This window comes from Lepidothrix coronata, unplaced genomic scaffold (assembly GCF_001604755.1).
Source record: "Lepidothrix coronata isolate B3197 unplaced genomic scaffold, Lepidothrix_coronata-1.0 Scaffold14, whole genome shotgun sequence".
Lineage (NCBI taxonomy): Eukaryota > Metazoa > Chordata > Aves > Passeriformes > Pipridae > Lepidothrix > Lepidothrix coronata.
The window spans coordinates 10042842-10068484 of record NW_016690194.1 but is presented as its reverse complement, the minus strand read 5'-3'; the positions used below and the strand labels follow the sequence as shown (position 1 = coordinate 10068484).

Here is a 25643-nt window from a genome sequence, read left to right as displayed (position 1 = left end):
TGTTTGAACACCCAGGGGAAGCCAGCTTGTTTAATATTATGTCAGCAGAACACTGAGCTGTGGGAATTTGAGCTTCTCTGTGTTCTGGTGCATCCATAATATGTTTATGCTCTATTGTTAAACCTGTTTGTGGGGATTTTTGGATCTTCAGTGCTAGAAGCTCCTGGTCTTTAAGTTTAGAAATTTAGGCTGGACACTACCTGAAGTTCTCTTAAATGTGTGGGGAGTGTGTTCCAGCAAAAATGGAGCGCGATCCAAAGGGTATGTAATAAGGAAGAAGTGAGGTTTGGCAAATACTTCATTTTTTCCCAGATAAAATAGGTATACTGCAAGGAAAAAGATATACTGCTTTCATTTTTCAAAAGGCAATGCAATAACAAAGAATCTCTATTTTCTGGTTTGTAGGGAATATAAAAAACATTTTGGCTTTGTAACAGCAATGAGGTGGTACATATGAGGGAGGAAGGTACTTAATAAGTGCATGGGGGGTGTCTATGGTAAAAGGACAAGTGCTTTAATTCTCTCTAGAGAGTGCAGTCATAAATTTATGGATTAGTACAAACTATAGTCTGAAGGGGTAGGACAAAAGAGAATGCTGTTCATGAACCCACACAATTTTATTAAGTTACATCTGTTTGTATCTATGCTTTATATTGAGAGCTATACTAAAGCATATAGTAAAAAAAGGAGATAAGTATTAAAAGTCTGTGTAATTTTAAGGCATACTTTGCATCAGTTCTTGTTCTGTTAGGACTAGGAAAGATGCATGGATACAAATAATGGGTTCTTGTAAAATATATCAATCATAACTGTAGGCTTCTGTTGAAAAAATCCCTCCTGGTCCAGCAGAATAACAAGGGTTAACACTATTCAGTATGTAAGTGAACAAGCTGTAAGTAGTAGAAGTACTAGTACATTTATTTATCTCATTTTTCTTTTATATAATAGAAGAAGATATAGACATAATAGATTTAATTTTGGTCATTTCAGTTTTGCTGAATATGTCATTTATTGTATTTGTTGGAAAAATTAAATTTACAAAGCAGTTCTGCAAGAATCAGAGACTGTTGCTGGGTGACATAATCAGAGTTGACTTTAAGGCTTGTAACGTATGAAGAAGTATGAACCTACTCCTACTATTTCCTTCCTACATGTCTCAAGACAGGTTAGTCCAGCAACAGTTGTGGATAAGAGAATTGTATGTGTATTTCCCTGAGAGTTTATAATTTTTAGTGGTTAGAGGAAAAGTGCTCTCCTGGTTCCTGTTCAAAATCGAGAAATACCCTTTTGGGTTAAAGATGCCTTTCTGTTTCAAGTCCTGGTATTTTTCTCTAAGTATTCTTTGATTTTAGAGTGAATATTTTTTTGCTCTTCTAGAGGATTGTTATATTGCTCTTGCATCTCTTCAGGATTTTATTGGTGAGTGTTTGTACTTGCACAGTCAGAGGAGGTGTGAAGTTGGAGGGTTTGTACTTGCTGCTTGAGGCTCCGTACATGACTCTGCAAAATCGTAACTTCAGAGATTACCAGAGTAAGAGTATCACAGAGCATTTCCTTTTTCCCTGTTATTTTCATACTTTGCAGACTGTAGCATTTATGAGAGTTGTGTTCTCTGATAATTCATGTTTATTTAATAAACTCTCTGGGGTTATTTTTTGCTACTGCTTTGCTTTGGTAGATATTCCTTTTCCTGCTTCCTGGCTAGAGTTAGAATTTTCAAGCAAGGGAAGTTGTTCTCATTCTTAGCTGAGGAAGACTAGGCTTTCACATGTTCAGGAAAATTTTCCTTGGATTCTATTGAGCATTCTAATATAATTTCCAAAGAACTTTGGGCAGGATGACACTTATTTCTTTAAAATTTAGTAAAGGAAAGGATAAGATAGGATAAATTACTTAATACAACTAAATTATTTTATACATATTAGAGTATGTTTTTACATGTTACCCATTTTTCGTTGCATTGGCTCTGACCATAATTTTACAGCTGTTTCATTTATAATGTTCTTATCCAGTTTAGCTGTCAGGAATGAAAACTTAGCTTTGTACTTACAATAATTTTTCAGTATTATGTGCTCAGCAATCCAGACTTTCTTGGAACATCATTCCCAACATGGCCAAAAGACTGAGAATTTAAATATACAGGTTGTACACACTTAAGGATCGTTCTGTACATACTTGTGTCTTATATTTAAAATCTATTTTACAGGTATGATTGGAAAGCAAGGATATGTGTCCTTCATATGGATAGCAACAGGCTGGAAGGTGTTCCCTTTGAAACTTGGAATATGGAGAGTACTGTTGATTAAAAAGAATTACAGGAGCAGATGATTGTGCTACTGGCTAGCCTCATTGCTGCCCTTGTACATACAGGGGCGTGTTTACCAACAAACCCTTTGAAAATATTTTTGTTGAATTCCTAAAACACAGGAAAATACTTTCCTGAATGAGTATCTACAGGTATAAAATAAAGTGGTGTAAACTTAGAGAGCTGAAGGATGTGGCTGACAGTGTCTTCTCCCACAGAGGTTTGTGTCTTTAGTCACAGCTCCCTTGGATGGAGTGTATTCACTGAAACAAATCACTCTTTAGTTTACAGGACATGGGGATGTGCAGCATGTCTTACCTAGTCCCTATAAGGGACCCAGATTGCTGTTCTTTGCATGCTGCCCTGCATGGAGTGCCAAAAGAACAGGAAAAGGAGAGGAAAGGACTTGCCACTGCCATGAGCACACCCAGCCAGAGTGTTGTCTGTAGGCTGACTACAGACATTCCTCATGTTTTTGTGTCAGGGGCACCTCTCCAACTGGTTTGCCAGTATGCAATAACGGAAAAGGCTTTTTTAAGAAGTGTCTTTTCATAGTTACTTGAAATGTCTTGTCAGTTATCTTCATAATCAAACCACTGTGTTGCTTTTACATTCGTAAATCAGTTTGTGTTGTAGAAATTGGCTGCGTAAAGGTACAGGAGGATTGTTCATGCCAATCAGTGTGACCAGGCAAGACTCCCTTACTTAGAGAATGTCAGATTTCTCCTTAAAACAAGCCTTTGTGGGTTCCTAGGCAGAGCTTTCTGCTTTTCTTGGAGCTTCAGATAGCTGAAAGCTCTGCTTTATGTTGAAATTGTTGTGTTCCTGTGTTAGTACAAAGCTGCATGTGCACAGCTCTTTTAGTCACCATCTTGCATCAGAGAACTGGCTGCTAGCGTCTCCTCTTTTAGGCAGGGCTTAGATCACTTTGGAAATGCAGGATGGAAGTGTGTAGAGGCGAATTCTGAAATCAGAAATTAATGCTGTTGATCTCTGTGCAGTATATAACAGCAACTGCTAGATTTATGAATTTCACCTGGATTTAGATGAGCTCGATTTTTGGAGATTAGACAGACAGAGGTAATTGCCCAGAAAGTAAAATGTCAGAGCTAAATTTGGATTTTTACCTTACCAGTTCCAGACTATTTTTCTTCCAGACAATGCTGCTGCTTTGTATACAAACTCCAGCACAGTAAATACAACTAGTAAATATGGAAGTTTATGAATGCCTTATCCTGTCTGTGAGGTTGTTTTTAAATGTCAGAGTAACTTTAAATGCCTTGTTTAATTGAATACAATTGAGGTTTTTTTTCAGGCACTTAATAAGCTCATAAATCTGACTGGCTTCACAAGACTCTTCCCAATTATCTGTTGGAGCGTGAAGTAGGGCAATAATCTGTTCATGCAACCACCAGTATGGTCTCCTGACTAAATATGAGTGTCCTGTTTAGAAAGGCAATACCAGGGAACAGTAAATGTAGGTTTGTGTCAGAAAAATCTGCTTTTATAATTTGTAAAAGGAAGTAGCTGGAACCAAATGTGTTCTTACCAGTAAAAGTACTGCAAAGCGTTGACTTGTGAGCTGAGTAGTTTCTTTTCCTCTGGAGATTTCAGTAGTAGGCACAACATTTGTTGTTAATTAGTTGCTGATCATGTAGTTCGATTAAGGGTAATAAAACCTGTTGCACTGGTCAGTTTGTTGCTTCATTAGCTGGTTTATTGTCTGACATAACTTCATTGTCCTCACCTGACTTAGAGCAGTGTCTATATGATAGTATAATGTATGGTAAATGTGTTTGCAAGGGCAGTGGGAGGGGAAGACTCAGGAATATTATGCCTAAATTCTAAACAGAAGCGTTCAGACTATTGTATCCTCCCTCAGGGAGAAGGGGGAGAGCAAAGCCTTTTGGGCTGAAAGCATTTTGTCCGTGTCTAACCATGTCTTTCCCCACAGTCTGGGAGAAACCTGTTAGTCTATTACAGAAAAAGATGAAGAATGGCAGAGAATTATAAGGTAGATTAAAAAAAACTGTTTCTTTGTTAAGAGAAACAGTTCAGTTGGTAGTGGAAGTCCTCCAGAGTTCGTCTTGTATCTGTCTCTTCACAGTCCTTTTATTCACTTGGTAAGAATTTGAGTCAATGTACTTACAACAAACATGGGTAGAGCCCTTCCCAAATCTTCGTTCGTGAACCCTAGCCATGAAGAATTTGAGTACAAATCAATAGAAGCGTGATGGAACTGAAAGAAACAAGGTTTGATTTTAGTACCTGGCTTCCTGATTGAGGGTCAGACTTTTGGAAATGGCTTTCAGATGAGCAGCATAGACTAATTGAGTCAGGTTTACTAAAAGGTTAAGCCCTGAAGATCACAGATCCTGTAGTGATACTTCTCTGCTACCTGTGTGCTAGCCGCCTGTTCCCAAGGGGAATGAATTTCCACCAGATCAGATGGAAAAAAAAAGGGATGCCTGGAGCCTGTGGAAAACTGGGACTCTCACATGAAAGGATGCTAAAGGGCTCTTGCCTAGCTTAGCTCACAAGTTTTGGTAGTGTTGCATAAATGTTTTACACCAATAAGCACCATGGGAGGTGGGAAGGCTATACCTTCTTGAATTGTAACATCAGCCCAAGAACAAATGCGTATTAATAATATATTAATTGATTTGGGCTGGAAATTAGGAAAAGGCTTCCAAATCAGAATAAACTTTGTAGCAGCCTTGTGATAGAAGTAGCAAACAACCTTATTGGTCGTCAGGTGGATCAAATTCCTGATGAAGCTTGTGGTGTGGAAGGTTGGTTTGTGGCTTGATGTCAGAAGAGATCCTTTTCAGTTTTGTATTCAGTTTCTCTGCAGATCTTGAGGAATACAGCAGTTTATCTTGCTTGTGTAGTACAGTCTGTGTAAAATATAAATTAAAATTGATGAAAGTATACTGTTCACTTTTTCATTAGGATTTTTGAAATGTGTCTTTGAATAAACTGATTATTTTTACCTCTTGTGTAAGCATATGTATCAGGTAGGAGAAATGAAAACTGGTGTGAGAGGGAAGGGAGGGTATTTGCTCAAAGGGAGCTGCTTGTCTAGATGGAACCCAAGGTTATCTGGAGAAAATTAACTGCAGGGAACAACTGGGCAACTTAGCACTGGTGACTTTGTGAAACACATTTTTAGGATGCCTAGCTGGGATGCAGTTAGGAACTGTTATTTCTTCAGAGGACCCCAGTTTTTCAGGTAGGAGTTGATCAGCTCTAAATTTTAATTACATGGCATATATTCCTGAGGACATGGAGTTCAGTCTCTCAGTAGCAGGGAGAGTTTTGCATCTAAATTCATAAAGGACAGAGGAAGATCACCTTGTCTTGTAAGTGTGATGTTTCTGAGTCTTTAGAGTAAGTGTTTGTAGATGAATTGGTGCTCATTCTTAAAGGTACTATCATAAAGTACAGGCTGCCTTTGAGATGCTGCGAAATTTATTGGGGCAGAAGAAAAATGGGATTCACTGAGGACTGAAATACATTTTGAACTCTGATCAGATTGAATAAGGCTAGGTAGCCTGAAGGATTTTTTTATGGATCTGTATTTATGAGAAAAATACATCATAACTGTGGATTCAGAAGTTGACTGTATATTTTAAGCCTGCTTTCTCAGTTTGACAGATCAGTGTGCTGAGTGTGCTTTCCCAAAATTAATTTTCACTTAACTGTGAACCAATGGCTATGCTGAGGTCTCGATTCTCAGCAACCCAATTTGCTAGTGACAAAGTTTAGGATGTGGCTTTTTTCAACAGCTCACTGTACCAGCAGCTGGAAGATGCAGCGGTCTTTCTGAAGAGCATTGAGAGGGCTTTAATTCTTTTTTTTTTAATTTCCCATTTAAAATGGAGCATCTATTTAAATCCTAATGAAGGTGGTTCAGACTACTGTGTCAGACACACAGGTTGTCCATGAGGCTGAGTCTGCTTGTGGATGCCGAGTTAGTTTTCCAAGGTGTAATTCTGTGGAAGCTGAGGGTTCATGCTCTTGACGGTCCTCAGCACATGAAGGATATGTTAGAGCTGGTCCAGAGGAGGCCACAAAGGTCAGAGTGCTGGAGCACCTGTCCTATGGAGGCAGGCTGAGAGAGCTGGTGTTGTTCAACCTGGAGAAAAAAAGACTTTGTGAAGATCTCGGAACACCTTCCAGTACCTAAAGGGGGCTTACAGGCCATTGACTTAAGAGTTGGACTCCATGATCCCTCTGGGTCCCTTCCAACTCAGAATATTCTGCGTTCTGTGATATAAGAAAGATGGAAACAGACTTTGGAGCAGGCTTGTTATGATGGGGCAGGGGATAATAGTTTTAAACTAAAAGAGGGTAGATTTAGACTAGATGTGAGGAAGAAATTTTGTACAGTGAGGGTGGTGAAACACTGGAGTAGCTGTGGACACCCCATCCCTGGAAGTATTCAAGGCCAGGTTGGATGGGGCTTGGATCAGCCTGATCTACTTGAAGATATCCCTGCTCGCTGCATGGGGATTGGACTGGGGGATCTTTACAGGTCCCTTCCAACCCAAACTATCCTGTGGTTCTGTGAATACTGCTTCTTGTTCAGCCACTGTCATAATGAACACATTTATTTTCTCAATTCCCTTGGCTCCATAGTGTAAATGGAAGTTTGCCTATGTCTGGAGAGGAGTGCCACCTGCCAAAAGGGGTGAAAGCGTAGCCCTGTCATTTGTCACAGACTTACACAGAAGGTTTTGGAAGAGAACAGTGCCTCAAGGCCACTTGGAGTACGTCAACCACATTGTAGTAAAGGGAAGCACTGCACATGAGGTGGACAGCAAAGGCAAATGGAATTGTTGGAAAATTACTATCAATATTTCACTACAGTAAATATCTGAACTCCTTCTTGTGGATCCAGTTATTGTATAGTAATTAACATGTGTATTTAGCGTGTCCTGACCTAGACTATCACAGTTAGCTGTTCAGACATTGTTTGAGAGTACAGATCTTGGTTTTGTTCCCCAGAGGTAAAAGGCTATAGTGTGGAATAGAACTCAAAGTAGAAATTTGAAACCAGTAGCTTGATTGATGCAGTGGACATGAAACAAGCCTTAATTTTCTTCCTGAAAATAGATTACACTTGTTTGTCACATTATATTTGTTACAGATTTATGACGAATATGGTAATGGGGTATAAAAGAAGTAGCTTTGAGACGTTATCTTTGAGTGATTGATACAAGTGCATAAATATAAGAATAGGTAAGCAGAGTGTTAAAAACTAGGCATTTGAAAACATAACTGGCTTTTAACATGACTTAGGGGATTAATTTGCCCTAGAGCATGCAGGACATTTAACTGGAATTGCCTGAAGTATGTAATAGTTGAAAGCTCAGGAAAAACTCCTTGATGGCTTATCCATGGCCTAAGGAAACTGTTCAGTCATAAGGTAAGTGACTTCCATCCTTAGTAATTGAAGAGGAATTAACAAATTATATTTTTAGTTTTCAAGGAAATACACTTTAAAAATAAACTTAAATCCAGGGATAGGACAGACTTCTGTAAAGTAAGTGCATGAGAATGATGATGCTTTCAGCAAATCATTATTAAAATAAGTTATGGTTTGACTGTCCTCAGGACTTAGGGATGGCAGTGAGCTGTTTTTAGTTTTCCTATGGAAAAGCAACTGGCTGGTTGGAGACTGATTCCTAAGCACTTGGCAAGTGCTGGGATGTCATGTATGATACAAATACCAAAAGCATCCTTCCTTCAACTGCTGAGGAAGAAGAGTTGGCTTCCGATTTTGGTGTAGTCGCACAGAGGGAAGCAATATGTTGTGGTCTGTATCTTTGCAGAGTTTTATGAATAAGGTTTTTTGAATATTCAGGGAAAAAAACCCTTTAGAATATGGTGTTAGCTTGTAGCAATAAGTTCATAACAGATTGGTTGTCTTTGTTTTATGTGTATTGGAAAGTCCATAAGAAAGCAAGAAGAATGACTGTACATACAGGCAGTTTGTCTTAAAACATGACTTCAGATGTGTTAGTGCAGGAATGCTTCTGCAGGAACATTGTTTATCTCCTCAGGACAGCACTGTGGAGTCTTCCAGGAGAATAAGAGTGTTCTGACATGTGACAACAGTGTCATTTGAGCTCTGAATGTGATGCTGTGAAAGTGTGGCTGATACATCAGTGGCTCCTGTAAGCAAGTAAATGTGTAGGCTTAAAATTGCTGTGCAAAAGTTCCAGAAATTACAGTGGAGGGGGAAGAGCTGGAAACTACTGGAAACTACTTATTTAAGATGAGCGGCTGAGCAATTTGCACAAGTCTTTGCATATTGAGACTTCAAGGTTGAATGTCATGGTGATTTTACCAAAAAGAAAAGCATTCCTGGAAGAGAATATTAAGATGATGAAAACCTTCAGCTGTGTATAGCCTGAATGCAGAGAAAGAACAGGGCAAATGGGTCAGCAGATGAAAATATTTTTATCCCCCAAATTTTTCAATTTATTTTTTCATTTTGTTGTACACTTGTACTAGAAACTTCTCATGGAGAAATTATTTATCTAATTTGATTAAGCGCAGGAGATTATTTGACAAGGGAACATATTCCTCTACAAGTGGTTACAGTGACATCCTTGCAAGGCTGATACTTAAGATATGACTGAAACTACTCTTTAGTATTTAAATCTTAAAGTATACTGAATTAGGTTTGTATTGTGAACTTTTTTTTTTCTTTTTCATTAAGACTGTTTTTGTGCTTTAGGTAAAGGCACTGAAAGAGAAGATTGAATCAGAAAGAGGAAAAGATGCCTTTCCAATAGCTGGCCAAAAACTAATTTATGCAGGTAATGGATATTCTGAAAATACCTTATACGGATCTGCCCTATTTTATGTTGTTCTTTGACTTTGATGTGAATTAAGTCTGCTAAAGGTTCTAAGAATTGAAATGTAGACAGGTTAAAAAACCCCACAAACACAAAAGCAAACTCACTGTCAAAGGGCACTCTTAATTTTGAATTAGAATCTTTCAGATTTTATTACATGTGCGTCTGTTATCTTTGCTCGTATAGCATGATGTCTTGTGGGTAAGCTTGGTGAAGAAGAAATAACTTCTGTTACAGGAAATCAGGATTTAAGCAGATCAAATCACCTGTTCTGGGTTAATTCTTTCGTTTTGTTCAATTTATTATGTGTATAGCTGAAGCATTTCTGTATATACCTCAGAGAATTAAAAATCAGATTATTTCTTTTGGGTTAACAGAAGAAACTCACCACGAAATCATTGCTGTACAAAGGTACTTCCAGTACTCTTAAGCTCTGTCACTAGAAATGAGTATTATTTACTAGGAAAAATCAGAATGTCAAAAAAAAACCAACCATGAAATTAACTTTATTTGAGCTTTAATTGACCTTGTTTATTCATTCTGCCAGTTATACAGAAATCCATTTTTATTCCTCACTTCATATCAGAACTTAAGTTCTATTCCAGTACTCCCTCTAGTGTTTTTTTCTTCTAAAACCAAGCTTGAAAGAAGCTTTGCTGTTCTTTTCACCTCCCTAATGTACTGCTTTGTAACCAGTGTTGTTTTTCCACTTCTAATAAGTCACTAATTTCAGTAGAGAGAGGGTAATGGCAGAGAATTTGTCTCTCTTTGTTTGTACAGCTCCTCAGGACTATGTTTCTGAGCAAGTTTTATGTCCCTTATGCTTCAGTGAAGGGAATGCATACCAAGAACATGAAGGTAGAAGTTGCATGTATAATCAAGAAATGTGAACAAGGCAGAAGGCTTGAGATATGTATAACACTCTTAATAATAACACTCTTAATATTTTGTTTCTATAATTGCAAAAATCAAGGGCTGCATAAGATTGTATGACATGAGTGTTTTCTAAAGTCAGAATGCATTTGCAGTATTATATAATCCTCACAAGTAGGACATACAGGAAGTGAGATGTAGAATAGAAGCCTACCCAAAGATTGATTGTAATTTTTTTTTTCCCTGGAGAAGAGTTACAAGGGTATATTGATGACGTTTTTCCTTTTGTTAAAATGAGCTATAGAACTTTCACAGTTTGGTAAAGCAAAGTGATACCCCAAGTGGACCTGATTAGAGGCAGATCTGTTGTGTTGTCCTCTGTATTAGGGTAAAGTCTAGAAACCCTGAGGATGCCTCTATATATTTAATATATATATATAAAAATATATTATATGCACAGACACAGATAGATAGATAAATACGCACACATACATTTATGGAAGCCTTCCCCAAAATGCCTATAAACCAGAAATCTGTAAGTAAACCTGTCTAGTTGTGAGTCAGATGCTACAGGTGTTGCTGTAACTGCAGTACATGTAATACTTCCTTGCATCTTTGACTATGCAGGACTGGTGGAACCAGTAGGGAGTAGGACAGTGCCACCACCTCTTTTGTGTTCTGGGTACCATAATTTGTATGTATTGCTTGATTTCCTTGCAATAATCAGGATATAACTATCCTGCTAGTTATAGCCAAAGGGTGTGTTCCACCATCACTGAGAAAGGTTATGAAAATGTGTATTTTCCTCCTGAAGTAGAGAAGTGGTCTGTGGCACATCTTCAAAAAATGAATCAATTTAAATTGTAAAATATTTCCTGAAAATTCTGTAGTAGAAGTAGATTATATGTATCTTGCAGAAACACTTTTCTGATTTGTGGTACTGCCTCTAAACCAGCTTATCCTAACAAAAAAAGGCAAAAAAGCACATGGCTTAGTGTATTTCTGGGTTGTTGTAGACATGATGCAAATCTGCTTTGTCACAGTACCACCTCTGCTTGTGAAACATCAAAAGTGGTAGGATAACAAATGTTTCTGGGTTTGTCTGATGGCTTTTTTATCCTTCTGGCAAGGTAGCAAGTTATGGAATGGTTCCAGCTTTTCTAATGTTTTAGCCTTCTTTTAAGAGCAAATTGTTAAAGTTGCAAGGTCACAAATTTGTTTATTTCAGGTGGGTAATGTTCTTATCTGAAGGCCAAACAGAAGATAAGCAGAAAGGAGTTTTCTTACTGTGACTTGAGTGTGTAAGCAGGCATAAGTTATTCAGTCAAGCTTTTTATATGCTATGGCCTTTCTTCTACATTACTTTTATCTGTGTTAAGGGTCCAGTAAATCTTACAAGATTTAACACTTCTATTTTAAATGTTCTGAAGCATCTTCAACACTTAGGGCAACAGCCTTCAAGCTGATTAGTAGTGTGGACATCACAGGAGGAAAACTGTAGCTCCATTGCCAAAGGTTAATAGCCAAAACACTTTTTGTAGGATTATTTAATATTTATAAATCTTTATAAATATTTATAAAACATGTTTTCATGGGGTCTTTGGAATTGTTTTTATGAGGAAATCCCAAGATTATCTGTTGATCTGCTAAGTAACTTCTTAATTTCTGTCTGTTTAATTTGCCAGGTAAAATCCTTAATGATGAGACTGCTCTTAAAGAATACAAAATAGATGAGAAGAACTTTGTGGTGGTTATGGTGACGAAAGTGAGTAATCATTATTTTTTAATAGGAAACTTCATTAATTTCATTTTATTTTTCTTTGTGCTAAGTGATTGTCTATGCTCATCCTTAAAACCAGTGAAATTGGATCATGTGCAAGTTTTGGTCAACAAAACTTTACCTGTTTTTGCAAATAGATAAAAAATATTGCTTCACAGCCCTAGTTTGCCTAGGCTGACTGTTGTTGCTGTTCTGTGCTGAATGTTTATGTCAAAGAAAAAATATCCTAATGGCTGGTCTTACTGTTCATTCTTTCTCTCTGTTATTTTTACACTTACATTATTAACAGGAAGAGGGGAACCTAGGTAGTTTATTGTTAAATCCACTGAATAGAGCTCTTCCAGTCTTGCCATGCTGCTTTTCATAACTCATGGTGGTTTCTTTTGTCAAGCTCAACAGCATAAACCAGTAGAGGCAGGATACATATGCCAATCAACAAACCTGTGAGTTTTGAAAGACTGCAGTGGCAATTTATAGGGAAAGGCTGTGACATGTATTTGAAGCATTTCTTCTCTGAACCAGTTGCCAGATTGCTTCCAGGAATCAAGCCATTGATTTTTTAGGCATTCCAGAGCCTTGTGATCTGAATAAAATTTGCTTCATCTCTGTCTTGAGATACGAAGTTAATTTTGGAGTTAGAGGTTCTCCTTCTGACAAAGAAAAACCTTTATGTGAGTTTTGCCTGCCCTTTACTTCTGTCTGGTATTGGCTTATTGAATGTAATTGTTGTTGCTGTCTTCTTGAATGAACAGCTTTATAGGCTGTGGTTTGCCTCAGAGGCATTTATTAGTACGGGAAAATAGGTGCAGATGGATTTCAGAGTCCAGTTTTCATTTTGTTGATAGCAGAAGGCTCCAGGGAAGTTGTGCAATTGCCATTCCTGGAAGTGTTCAAAAAAATGTGTGGCTGTGGCATTCGGGGACGTGGTCTAGTGGTGGGCTCAGCAGTGCTGGGTTAAGAGTTAGATTCAACCATCTTAGAGGTCTTTTTAAACCTAAACAATTCCATGATTCTAAACACAGACCTCTGTGAGAAACTGCTAAATGCAATACTTTCTGATCTAAAGGACCTATGTTTTGGGCATTTCTTCAGCCTTACAGTCTTTTTGCAAGTCTTTAAGCTCAGTTTCCATTTCCTGATTCTGTTGTGGATAAGACATGACTAGTCATGTAGGCACAACCAACTAACTATATCTGATGCTCAAAACGTTTTTGTATTAAGGGTATCAGAATCTAGCAGAAAATAAAGCCACTTGCATTTCAACTGTCCGTGTTTTTCTGTGAATGCTTATTAAAATGTTACTTGTTGTGCTTGTCATGTTGGAAGCTGTTCATTCTCAACCTCACCTCTCCTTTCAGACAAAAAGAGGAAATAAATGTTTCCTACTTCAAGAAAGCATTGTCTGAAAGTGTTGCACCTTGAATAAGTAGTTGTCTTTTGTTAAAGTTCAGCTATTTTGTCTTGGAAAGGCAGGGACTGAGGTCAGTTTTGTCAGCTCTTAGGGATATTCACGGGTAAGGAACTACAGTGAAAATGTATTTCCATATCTTATCTGGAAGTTACATACATTGTCAAGAGCTGAATTTCTGAATAATGGGATTAACACTGCATCCAAGCAAAATTCATGTTTCCATTAGAGATGTGAAGATTGAATCACAATTGCATACAAGTATTAACTGCTCTAAATTTGTTGCTGTAGATTTGGTAGTCTGTGATTCTGTTGTATCCTTGCTGCTCACTACAGAACTTCTGAAGTAAATTTCTGAAGTATGTGAAATGTTATTTATTGTAGTGCTTTGAATGTAAAGATTGCATAACTAAAACTTGTTGCAGGTGAAGTTTTGGGGTTTTTTAATCTCATTTTCCATCAAACAGCATTCATAATGAAATGTGATTTCTCTCTTTATCACTTTTTTCCAAACCTGAGTGGTGAGAAAACCTTATGCTTGTTACACCTGTCAGATGTTTTTTGACAGTGCTCTTGGTTTCTTCTTGAAAATGTGCTTTTGTAAAACACAAGATTGTTTTCACATTTAGAGTATTGTGGTCTATAAATATTTAGATCTTATCTTTGTATTTTGCTTTATACTCAGAGTGTGAATCCTTAGGTGTCTAAATAAGTACTTCAGTGGTGCTCCTAGATGCTTACCAATGAAATTCTGTTTAAATTGCATTACAGATTTAATGTCCTGCAATGTTTTAATGTTATGCTTGATGTCGAAGCAGCAATATCAAACACAAATGGTCTTAACAGAACCTAATCAGTGTGTTGATTGTAGAGAGCAGGGGTTTGGGAGTTTTGTGCTGTGTCTGAACTCTATTTTCCTCCTGTAGCCCAAAGCAGCAACTGGAGTCACTCAGCAATCAAACGCCACCTCCACTGTTGGCTCAACAACTGCAGCCCCTGCACCAGCCCCTGCACCAGCCCCTGCTCCTGCCCCTGTGCCAGCCCCTGTGCCAGCTCCTGTCTCTCCACCACCAGCACCAGATGAGGCTGCCTGTGAATCTGCACCTGTGAGTACCCCTCGAGAAGAGAAGTCAGAAGAAAAACCACCTGAGGCAGCAGCTGCTGTCAGTCCATCATCAACTGACAGGTATGAATGAGCCTCCAAAAGTGAGGCTGCTGCTTCTAGTTTTGATTTGAAGTTTCCATTACAGTGTTAGTCTAGTCATTCTCTCAAATCTATATAATTTTTCTCCTTTATTGACTGTAATTTCAGTCTCTGACTCAAGTATAACATTACTAATCGATCCTAAGAAGCACCCCATCCCTCCCTGCTTACACCTTCTCCCATGGGAATTGTGGTCTTGGGAATAAACCCGTGGAGTGGAGAGCTAAATGACACAGGACTTGTACTCCCATTAGGCATTTCAGAGTTACTATCACACAAGTTTCTTTTCAGACTGAGGATATTCACCTGTGTGGGAATACAATTTTCACGAAGCTCTTAAAGGCATAAGAGGAATGTGTCCTGTCCTGTTCATAAACCTCTTTGTTTTGAAACATGTTGGCTAGATTTGAACCATAACTTCCTTATTGCTCTATGAGTTTTTTAATTTCTGGAAAGAGCTTTTTCTTCCAAAATGTAGGATATGGTATTGCTCTTTAATCATGTAATGCTTTAAAGCTACAAGTTTATTTTTGGCCCATCTGCAGATAGTTGGGGGAATTGGAATAACTTTTAACCACAATTCACTACATTCAAGAAAATCAAATGGAAGTTAAGTTACAGGTTTCATTCGTGTTGTATGCTGTGGCCTTTTTTTGCTCACTTTAAGTTGCTTAAGTATTGCATGGGATAAAAATGCTAACTGGAATTTCGTGGCCCTTGAAGTGCTGCATAGCATCAAATCTTCATTTTTCATACACTGGTTTTTAGTTATTAGTGTGTTAGTTATGTGAATACTGGTGCATAAGATATTAATTTTTGAAATGGTTATATTTAAACACCATCAGTTGGTGTTTAAACCTTGATTTGACAAGGAAGCAAAACTTGCAATTGCTTCTATCTTGAAAATGTCATCATAAGTTTTTTGCACTAAATATGCCAATTGGTTATTTGATTTTGCAATTATGATAAATGGATATCTCTTAGAAATGGAACACAAATGAAGCTGCCTTTATCAGTCAACTTAATTTTTAAAAAATTTTAATAGGTGAATTTCTTCTCATTTTTTTCTGCTCAGTTAGTCCAGTGGGTTCAAAGATTAATCTTTGATACCAAAATAATGTTTTCCCTTTACGGATTGCAGTGTTTTAAACTGCAAAGGGAGCCTCAGTGTACTTAACAGGAATAAAAAAAATAATTTATTATGTGTATTAAGATTATCACCTGCCTTGATTTCAGTGAGTACTGCTTGTTTCTGATTTACTTTAGAAGTCAGATAACTAAGGCTGGTGAAGATTTATTGAGCCATGGCCAGGCAAGCTGGTGTCCTGTTTTGCCTTTGGTCTTTTTTGGTTGTTAATCTCACTACTGACAGATGCTAGTGAAGCATTCCTGTTGGAACAAATTTCTTCTTGCATAAAGACACAGATCTCTTAAATGCCTTGTTAGATTTTTTTTTTTTTTTTTTTAGTGGCATCTTCTGAAAACTCATTCAGATTAATCTGATGATCTTTCACTTCCTGATAGGAGTTGCCAGCTCCAGCAGCCTGATAAAAGTGAAGCTGGTGCTTCATGTCCCCAACTCTATCACATATCAAGACTGAATATGAATTTCCAAAATACACACACAATATGTATATTCCTGTATATATGGCTGGCTGCTTAGGTCAACTCAAGCAGGAAAAAGACCATCACTCAAGTAAGATACAACACCAGCAGCTTCATCCTGTTCCCCTCTGACTATTTTAGGACAAAGCCCACTTCTGCAAGATACATATGTGCTAACATACACGTGAACAATATTAATTTCTCCAGCAGCTGGCCTTAGAGAGACTGTTTTGGTAGCAGGCCCCTGGAGTTTGCTACGTTTTTGGCACCTGGGCATGTGATTGCCTTGAGCCCTGGAAGGCTGTTGCAGGCCCTGATACTCAGATTCCCTTTGACCTGCATGTAGCCAGCCCCCCATTGGGAAAAATTGTTAGAAATGGAATTTAATAAGGAAGGAGGATGGACTGGGGATGAGGTTTAGGCCACGGCCAGGCAAGTGTGTTTATATATGAATCGGCCCTTTTTCTCTTTTTTTTTTTTTTAAATTCTCTTGACCCTTGCATTTCATCTGCAGGGTGCCTTGATGCTTTCCTTTCCCTACCTTTGGTTTTTCCCCTAGATTTCCCTTAGTAAATCTCACACAGTCTCTTTTTCCTGGCACCCCATGGTGAGTTGCACTACCCTGTAGGCAGTACTGCCAGAAGGAGTCCTGTTGGCCCATCAGGGGTGTCACCCTGAGACCAAGGGGGGCTGATGCTTTAAGTTTGCGGACCTAGGACAAGTCAGGAAAAGGGCTCCCTTGGCTCTGACTGAGTTAACTGGGATTCTTCTGCCTGGTGGTGTTGCCTCTGTGTTCCTCGCTGTTGATGGAGGTGAGCCTTGTAATTTAACAGCTTTGATAACTTGAGATGGAGTAATTGCAAATGTTAGCAGTTTATATTCCTGGGAAAGCAGGATACTGAGATTTTAATAAGTGCTTGGCACTGACCCACTTGGAGGTCAGACCGGTGACTGTGGGGAAGCAGTTAGTGAGACTGCTGTGTGCTTTTGAAAATCCACCTTGTTCTCCCACCCTTTAAAGCATTCAAGAAAGCAGATGGCTAATCCCTCAGCAGATGGGCAAGAGCCAAACTACTAGGGGTAGCAGGGGGGAGGTTGGCCTTGTGTTAAAAATGGTAGCATTGTAAGTTTGTAAAATCTGGTCTCTCTATAGGACCAAAAGAGGACTCTTTGGAAAGCTTTGTTGGTTTTTTTAGAAACAAAAGGGGCTATTAGAGTTACAGCTGCTGCTGCCTTTTTTTTTTTTTTAACAGGAAATTTTCCAAAGTTTTGTAATTACCATTGCACTTGTCTTCATCTTACAGTACAACAGGTGATACATCTCGATCAAATCTTTTTGAGGATGCTATAAGTGCACTTGGTAAGTGGAATGTTTTTTTTAATGTAGACATTATTTTGGTGCAGCAGAGACATGACAGATTAGCAGATGTTGACATTTTCTTCTATATCTGTCATTGTTAAAATTATAATTAAAGTACCCTTCCGTAAGACCTGAAGTTGATATCTTGGAACCAGCTTCAAGAGCTTCTTTACTGAAGAATACTTCCCTCCATATATTTTTATTGTGTAAAAGGAAGATCCTTATCATCCCTGTTTTTCTCCCATTTGCCTTAATTTCTCTTCTAACTATTCACTTTGAAGTGGCTTGAATAGAGGACTACATGTAAATAGATATATGCTTTTCACTTTTGCTCCCCAGAGTGCAGGTTGGATAAAATGGCTGCCTTTATAATTCACTTGTTCCAGCTTTGAAAGTATTTTATCTTTTGACACATTTAGATTAGATAAATTTACCAGATCTGCTGCTACCTGGGCTAAGGAATGAATGCCTCCCTGTACCTACAGTTAATTCACTTTTATTTTGACAGTTTAAATGTCCTTGTTTCTCAGTAGAACAGACAGAATAAAAACAATAGGAAGGTCTGCTCCTCATTCATGCTGATTCTGGTTGCTAGGAAATTTAGGCAAACCCACAACTCCTTACTCCTACTTAAATTTTTGGATTGTTTTAGAGTGTAGCAAATTAAGGCACAGAAATAAGGAGGAGGTGTCTTTTGTTTGTTTGTTTTGTCTTATGTCTGTAAATATGAAGCTGCAATTTGGTACCAAAGAGTTTAAGAAGAGAGTTTCACTTACATTTTTGTGTAGGGTTATGTGGGTATATTGGATGCAGGTGTTGTGATTAAGCAGCTCAGAGTGATATAGGTCAGTAGTAATGTTTTACGTCTATTAGTGATAGTGACTAGATTCAGTCTGTCTAACTGCAGCTTAGGTCTTAGGTGACATATTGTTTTAGAGCTGAAATAGCTGATAGATACTGTAGGAGACAACCAGTTGAGTTCTGCTACATTTTTGAAGTGACTGCTGCTACCAAAGGTGCCTCGTTAACCATTTGTTGTACCTTGGTGGCCAAAGTATGGTCATCACAAATACTCATATTAACAGTATTGATCAACAAGTTAAATTAAGGTGGTGGTCTTGATTCAGGTCTCATCAGAAATTAAAAAAAAAAATCCCATATCAAGAGTGTTGCCTCACTGTCTGTTTTATGTGGAAGTTCTGTGATTGTTGTCTGGTTGTAAAGCCACGTGTCCCTGACAGTTTGGAAATAACAGGCATTGAGTGTAATTTTCTGGGTAAGCAAGCTGGTAGTGTTATAGGCCAAAAAATTTTCAAAGGCAATAGGCATGAACTGTGTCATCCTTTTTCTTCAGAAACTGTCCTAAAAGGAATATGCATAAATTCATGTTGTATGTTTTCACAGCCACAGTTGGATCCTAGACATATTCTAACTATGGCTTCTCAATTACATTGTCTGAAGTTAATTGACTTCACTTTGAAAACAGGGATTGCTTTCTACTGATTTGATTTTGTTTAGATTCTGAAAACTGATGTGGCTTTCTATGCTACGTGAAGATCTACACGTTTTGCAGTTCTTGTGCAACTATATCTTTCACTGGAGCAGCCTGAGCTTTCTTTACGGCATGGGATGAGAATTATTGTGATGAACTGGATTTGAGAGTTAATCCAGCTTTAAAATGTTATTTGAAAGACAAAAGCAAGGAGCAGAATCAGTTCAGCACTGACCTCAAACATTTTCCACTAGCACTGTGTAGAGATAGGCCTGACTCTCTATCATGACATTGCTGGTGTGCAACTTCTGAATTATTATTCTTGATCTTACTTTTGCCCAGCTTGTGTAGTAGTAGTAACTAACTATATCAACAGGTGTTCTGTCTGCTGTTGGTTTTCTGTCTGCTTGATTAGTTTGTTAGCAATAGTAAGGGTAAACAAACTAGTCCTGCATAAGAAAGAATGTGAGCAGAAGTTTAGCAGAATCATTGTGTTGGAACAATTGTTGGCTGAACTTTTTTTGCATCTCTAGGTAAAAGTTTAGATGATAGGGTTTTTTGGGGGTTTGGTGTCAGTTTTTTTTAATATCTGAAAAAATGAAGGTAGAAGACATGAACTTACCATTCCTTAAACTTAGGTTGGCACTATTACTTTGAAGCCCAAATAACAAATACTCAGATTAGTCAAGGGTTGTAAATCCTTTATTTATGGATAGTGCACAAGTGTCCATGGGCTAGGGCTTTTCTTATTGTTTGTTCTTGAGCATAGTGCCCTACGCCATACATCCACTGATTATTTAGAAGCATTTGTTAAAAACCAGGCAGTGGCATTGTGTTAATGTTGCCTTGAGTTGAACACCCTCTCCCTAAGGGAGTAAAACTTGATGGTTTTGTTGGTTCTTTTAATGGTGACTTACTTGTATTAACAGAGTAGCTCTAGCAATATTTGTTTTCTCTGTGTTTTTTAATTAATCCGTTGTTTTTTATGACTGTAATTATTTTACTCTCTTACCACTAACTTGCTAGTTGGAGTCAGTCAGTAGTAGTATTCCACTGAGATCAGGAATACCTTTATCCAGGGAAAGAGATAGTATTTTAATGTCTGGGTTTGTTTTTTTTCTTTTAAGGAAGGAAAATTAAATGGATTATGAAAAGAGATAATAATCTTCCCTACAGTGAGATTAGTGTAGTGATCAGTTGCCCTTAAATTGCTCATGTATAGTGTGTGTACCCATTTGTCTTAATGGCTGCAGGTATGGGACAGTTTTTGTCCGTGTAAGAGATGGGGGATTTGATGTGATGGATGTCTAGTCAAATAATAAATTGAATGAGATATGAATTAAATTAGGTAGCTTAGTCTCACTGAGGTCTTGAGTGGCTTTCCTAGATACAACTTTAAAGTCTTCTGGCTGACTTGAGTTGGTCCATGTTAAATTGATTAGATTACTTTGGTCATCATCAACAGCATGTAGCAATGTATAGCTGTAACTTGGTCATCACTGTTTGTCATCAATCTAACAATAGCATAGCAGAAAGTCTTTATTTGGGAAAACCTCAATGGCTAACAGTTTAACAGGCAGGTTTCTGCCTCAAAAGTTTTGATTTCCAATTTTATGCTGCAGGAGGCTTTTCTTGATTACATGAGGAATTATTAGCTGTGAGGATGCCCTTGACCTTAGGTGAAAACTTGGAGAGAGAACATTATTTCAATTACAAGTACAGAAGTGTCACAAGTGCTGCTTTTGTCAATAGAGGTTTACACTGTGTTCATTACCCTCTCCTATTTCCAATCAAATTCATAACGAAACCACCAGAATATATTTGGAATTAAAGCCACATGGCATATTTAATGTGAGCTTCTCTTTACTTTTCAGTGAATGACTCAAATTTGGGTAGAAATGAGGTTTTTTAATTGAAACATTTTTGTGATTTTTTTTTGGTCTTATTCCCCTAAAATGGTGGTCATGTGACTTCTAGTGACAGGTCAGTCCTATGAGAACATGGTGACTGAGATCATGTCAATGGGCTACGAACGAGAGCAAGTGATTGCGGCACTGAGGGCCAGTTTCAACAACCCTGACAGAGCGGTGGAATACCTCTTGATGGTGAGCAGCTGCTTTACCAACACCTTATTCTTTCTGATTTTATATTTTCCACATAACTTTCACTTTGATTTACATGTTATTTTGAATATTAACCAATCAGTGAGAGTAATATGTTTTCACAGAGGAACAGCTTCTCCAGGCAGAGCATCTGTAAGGATCAGATTCAGACTTTGGGGGTCATGATGTGTTATAGAAAACACCGAAGTCATCCCTAACCACGTCTTTGCTTTTACTATTTGTTATATGGATATGTATGTAAATTGTGTTCTGTTGCAGTGATAGTTCTAAATGCCAATGGCTGACTCAATGATTTTGCATCACATCTTAGTGACATGTGTTAGTTGATCAGTTGTACTTTTAGATTAGTATCTATAGCATCACCTAGGCATTTTTTAAGTTCCAGTTCACTGTTTTTGCTAATAATGCATAGTGTTCTTAATATACTTTCCAAACAGCAAATTTCGAGTTTTTTGAAGTGTGCTTAATTTAACTGATGTTTTAATTTAAGCAGTGTTCTAGAGAAGAAACAATTTTTGTTTGATAAATACAGTTTGAAGGGTGAAATGAACTTCACTGATGTGAGAGGAAATAGAAGAGTAACTTCACTTTAATGGAAACCATGTGTGTTGTTTTAGGGTTTTTTTTGGATTATTTCTCATTGCATACTTCAATCTGACAGGTGAATTGTAACCACCATAGAATCTGTCTGTGATCTTGTTGCTTAATCAGTATTTCCAGTGCATTTAGTTTTCACTCTAGCATATCGTTCTTTTCCCTGATGGTTTTTCCTTTTTTCTGGACAATCTGAACTTTATTAGAATTGGAAATCAGATATCTTGGACAAGTCCTTGCAAAATATCTGTGGATTGAATTTCTAATCGATTGATGAGAAAACCAGCATCTTTACCTCCAGTTATAAAACTTTGCTTTCGTTAATGAAGTTCTTCTTCAGTAGCTACAACTACAAGTCACTGGCATGCTTGCTACTTACATGAGGGTACTCAAGACTTTGTAACCTTCAGATTTTAAACTGACAACAAATGTTTTGAGTACAAGAATGTACAATTCTCATCTAGCATTAGGCCACAAGGGTGAATGGAGTAGCTCCCAACTATCTGCCTTAAGTCTGCAACCTCAAATTTTTGTTTTTCATGTCATAAAAATGTTGATTTTAGTGTTCATCTAGTCTGTACATACACTATAAATTTGGTGTCTCCCCTAAGTGTTGGGTTTGCTGTGTGTGTGCAGTTCTTGTACACTCAGTCTGATATTTCCCTCCTCTGTCTTATTTCTGTTCAGGAAGTCAAGAAGAGAAACAAAACATCGCTATGATGGAGTTCAGCATGTCACATCTGCCAAATAGATTTTCTGACTGGCCTGAGCAGTTAATTTCTGCTCCTTCAGTAGGTTCTGTGTATACAATGAGTTCTTCTCTTACATAAGGTGGTCCCTTTATGTTTCATGTTGTCCTCCACTGAGAATACCTTTTCTCTGTTCTTCCTCTTCTTCCTGCTGGAAAAGGAAGTGGGGAGGAACAGTGTTGCTCTTGGAGACCATATTAGCTGACCTACTTCTGTTCCCCTTCTAGGAGAATCATGTTGCTATAAATGGTCTTTCTAACTGTTCTTGATCTGCTGCGTTCTAAACATGTTCCTTACTGTCCTGCTGCATTAAAAAAAAAAAAAAGCTTATTTTTGGTTAATACAGGTCCATTAATGACACTGTTCTTTGATACTCTGTTACCTGCCTCCAAACTATCATCACTGTTATCTTTGTTATAATCTGCAGAATAGGATTTAGGGTGTTGAGGTCTCTAAGTGTATACAATTGTCCAGGTTTAAAGAACAAGTACACCAAAGGTACCTTAGAGTGTTGAAAAGAAAACATCAAGAGACTCGCTGTGCTTAAAGCATAGCTGTTCCTCAGGTGAGCCCTGAAGATTCTGCTTATTGTCCAGAGTTCAGGTGACAAGCTGTTCTGTTTTCATGGCTTCATCATTGAGGATCTAGGTGTAATCCTGTGTCTGAGTGTGGTCATGGAAGGAGGTCTCAATTCCAAAAGACGCTCTTTCTATACTCCAGACTCATCTCTGGAGGCATTTACATTCAGATTTCTTTGACCCCAGGATTTTCTAACCCCTAATTGGGAAGGAGTCCTGTCGTCTCATCAACGACCAGACCACTGCTTGCAGCCTCTTAGTTTGGAAATTTTTAGGAACCATTTTTCTGTGAGGATAGTCACACACTGAACATGTTCGCTGGAGAGATGGTCAGTATCCTGTGCCTGTCAGTGTCTCAGAGGGGTTTGAACAATGCCCTTTAGAGGCTTTAACTTTTGGTCAGCCGTGAATTGGTCAGGCAGTTTGACTAAATGATCACTGTAGGTACCTTCCAACTGGAACTGTTCTGTTCTCCGCTCTGCTCAGGGGCCGGACCTGCTGTGATTGTTACCCTTTGGAGAGCAATGTCAGCTAAAAACTGCTATAGTGCTCAGTTAAACAGTAAATAATTATTTCATCCACTGTAAGGCACCACTGGACTTTTTTGCTGCCCAAGAAATGTGTATATTCAGTATAACTTGTGTGTGAATTGATACCACGTTTTATTCTTTGGGTAGCTGCATGAGCAAGGTCCACATGCCTCACTAGTCTTGTCTGATTACAGCTGTACACAGTCTCTGTTATCTGGAGAGTGACACCTCAGGCTTGTATTTAACAGTTAAGGTGATGTTCAAGATGACAAATAATTTCTAAGTGAATTTGTTTCAACTAGTTTACATAGTGCTTCTACTCAAGAGCAAACTTAAGGTTTGAACGAGCACATTGTTTGATCTGAGCGCAGATTACAGTGATGACTTTAGGCCTGTGAATAGGTGAAATCAGCTAACAGTTTCATAAAATTAACCCAAGTTGTTACATTATACTTAGTTTCCCAGAAATGACTGATTTGATGGGAAGTTATTTAAGCAGTGCTCTGTAAGCCACTGATAAGAAAGAATTACCTCAGAATTACACTGTGAATGGAATTTTCCTTCCCCTCTGTGGAGGGAGGAATGTATAGCAAGGTTACTGAACCATATAAAGGTAATGAATGAAGTGTGTGACAGGGAAAACTTGCATTTATTCCTCTGAGTGGCTTAAACATGTATGTGATGATTAGGTGATTTATACCTTGCTGTGCTTCTTATCATACAGGTAAGGCAAAGTTTTGCCTGGAGCACTGTCCATTTCTCCCTTTCTAGATGCACCTTCCATATTAGCTGTATATTTGTCCTTTTTGTTCGGCTGTAGTGTTGAACGTACCACGTTGCAGCAGGATTTTTAATCTACCTTACCTACCAGGCTCGTGTTGCCTAAAAGACCACAGAGAAAAAAGACTCCAGCCAATTCAGTGTATAAGATAAGATAAAGAGACCAGGTCCTTTAATCTCAGGCCTAAGGCCCAGGGAATACATACCACGTGCACACCCTCAGACAGTGGTTCTGTGATTTTATAATAAGGCCCAGGTTCTACTCCCTGACATGCCCCTTCAGGAATTGGGTCTGGGGGCGTTTGGGACCCCTTCTTCCTCATCCTTATCTTCTTCGTAGCACGCACAGTCCTTGGAGTTCTTCCAAAGTTCTGGGCTTGAAGGTCATTGTGTCTGTGTGATATCTTCTGGTCTAGGCCTTAAGGTGTTTTTCTACAATTCTACCTTGAAAAGAAGACCAAACAAGCTAACGGAATTTTAGAGGGATTGATATGAAATGGGATAATACGGTTGGGTATGTGTAAACATTATGCTACAGGGTAAGGGATATAATACAGCTACATTCACTACACATCTACTTCTAAAATCTATAAAAGTTTAAAAATCAAAAAAAAAGCTCTGAGGCATCAGTCCCCCCCTTTAAAGATGGACAAAACTCAATCTTGTCCAAACTCTACCACTTCTACTTTCCTGCCTGCCTGAGGTCTGTAGGGAGTATGCAGGTCCCAGACAATTCCCAGGATGTGACAAACTTCCTTCGCTATTGTTGCAATGAAATGTGTCCCTCTATCTGATGATGTTCTTAGAGGAAACCCCAACCTTGGAATTATATGGTTGAGCAAAGCTTTTACCACTTCCCTTGCTGTGTTAGTGCGACAGGAGTAAGCTTCAGGCCATCCACTAAAGGTGTCATCCAGTACCAGTATGTACTTGTATCCCTCCCTGGGTGGTAACTCAGCAAAATCTATTTGCCAGTAATCTCTGGGAAGGTCCCTGGCCTTTGTTACCCCTAGCACCACTCTCTTGCTTGTATCAGGATTGTTTTGCCTGCAGATTTCACATTTACTTACAATGGATTGCTCAGCTCTGGTCATACCTGTCCCTATTACTACCTTCTTAAATGTTTTAGGTTTTCTGTTCCCCAGTGGGTAGCCTAATGTTCCTGCAGAACTATCTCCCTAAGGAGTGGGGGTGTGACCACAACCTGTCCTGTAGGTATAACAGCCCATCTACTTTTTGATTTCAGTGTTGAGGGACTTAATTAACTGGTGGTCTTTCTCATGATATTTTGGGGTGAACCCTGTCAGATCGATTTACTTCTGTGGTATTACTGTTAGGATACTATTTCTGCAGCCCCTTTTGCTGCCTGGTTGGCAAAATGATTTCCCAGTTT

General features: G+C 38.3%; 1 protein-coding gene across 3 annotated transcripts in view; it reads left to right on the top strand.

The window, feature by feature from the left end:
• RAD23B (RAD23 homolog B, nucleotide excision repair protein) overlaps positions 1-25643 on the top strand; it is a 41338-nt gene that overhangs the window by 3480 nt on the left and 12215 nt on the right. Inside the window, exons 1-6 of one of the 3 annotated variants that reach the window (XM_017806202.1) lie at positions 1097-1165; positions 9054-9135; positions 11733-11812; positions 14162-14421; positions 17349-17404; positions 20874-21001. In XM_017806202.1, coding sequence (XP_017661691.1) covers positions 1112-1165; positions 9054-9135; positions 11733-11812; positions 14162-14421; positions 17349-17404; positions 20874-21001 — 660 coding nt within the window. In that variant the 5' untranslated portion in view covers positions 1097-1111. Of the gene's footprint in view, positions 1-1096; positions 1166-8413; positions 8488-9053; positions 9136-11732; positions 11813-14161; positions 14422-17348; positions 17405-20873; positions 21002-25643 lie in introns of those variants that run through there. The other 2 variants (XM_017806203.1, XM_017806201.1) reach the window with 2 other exon arrangements.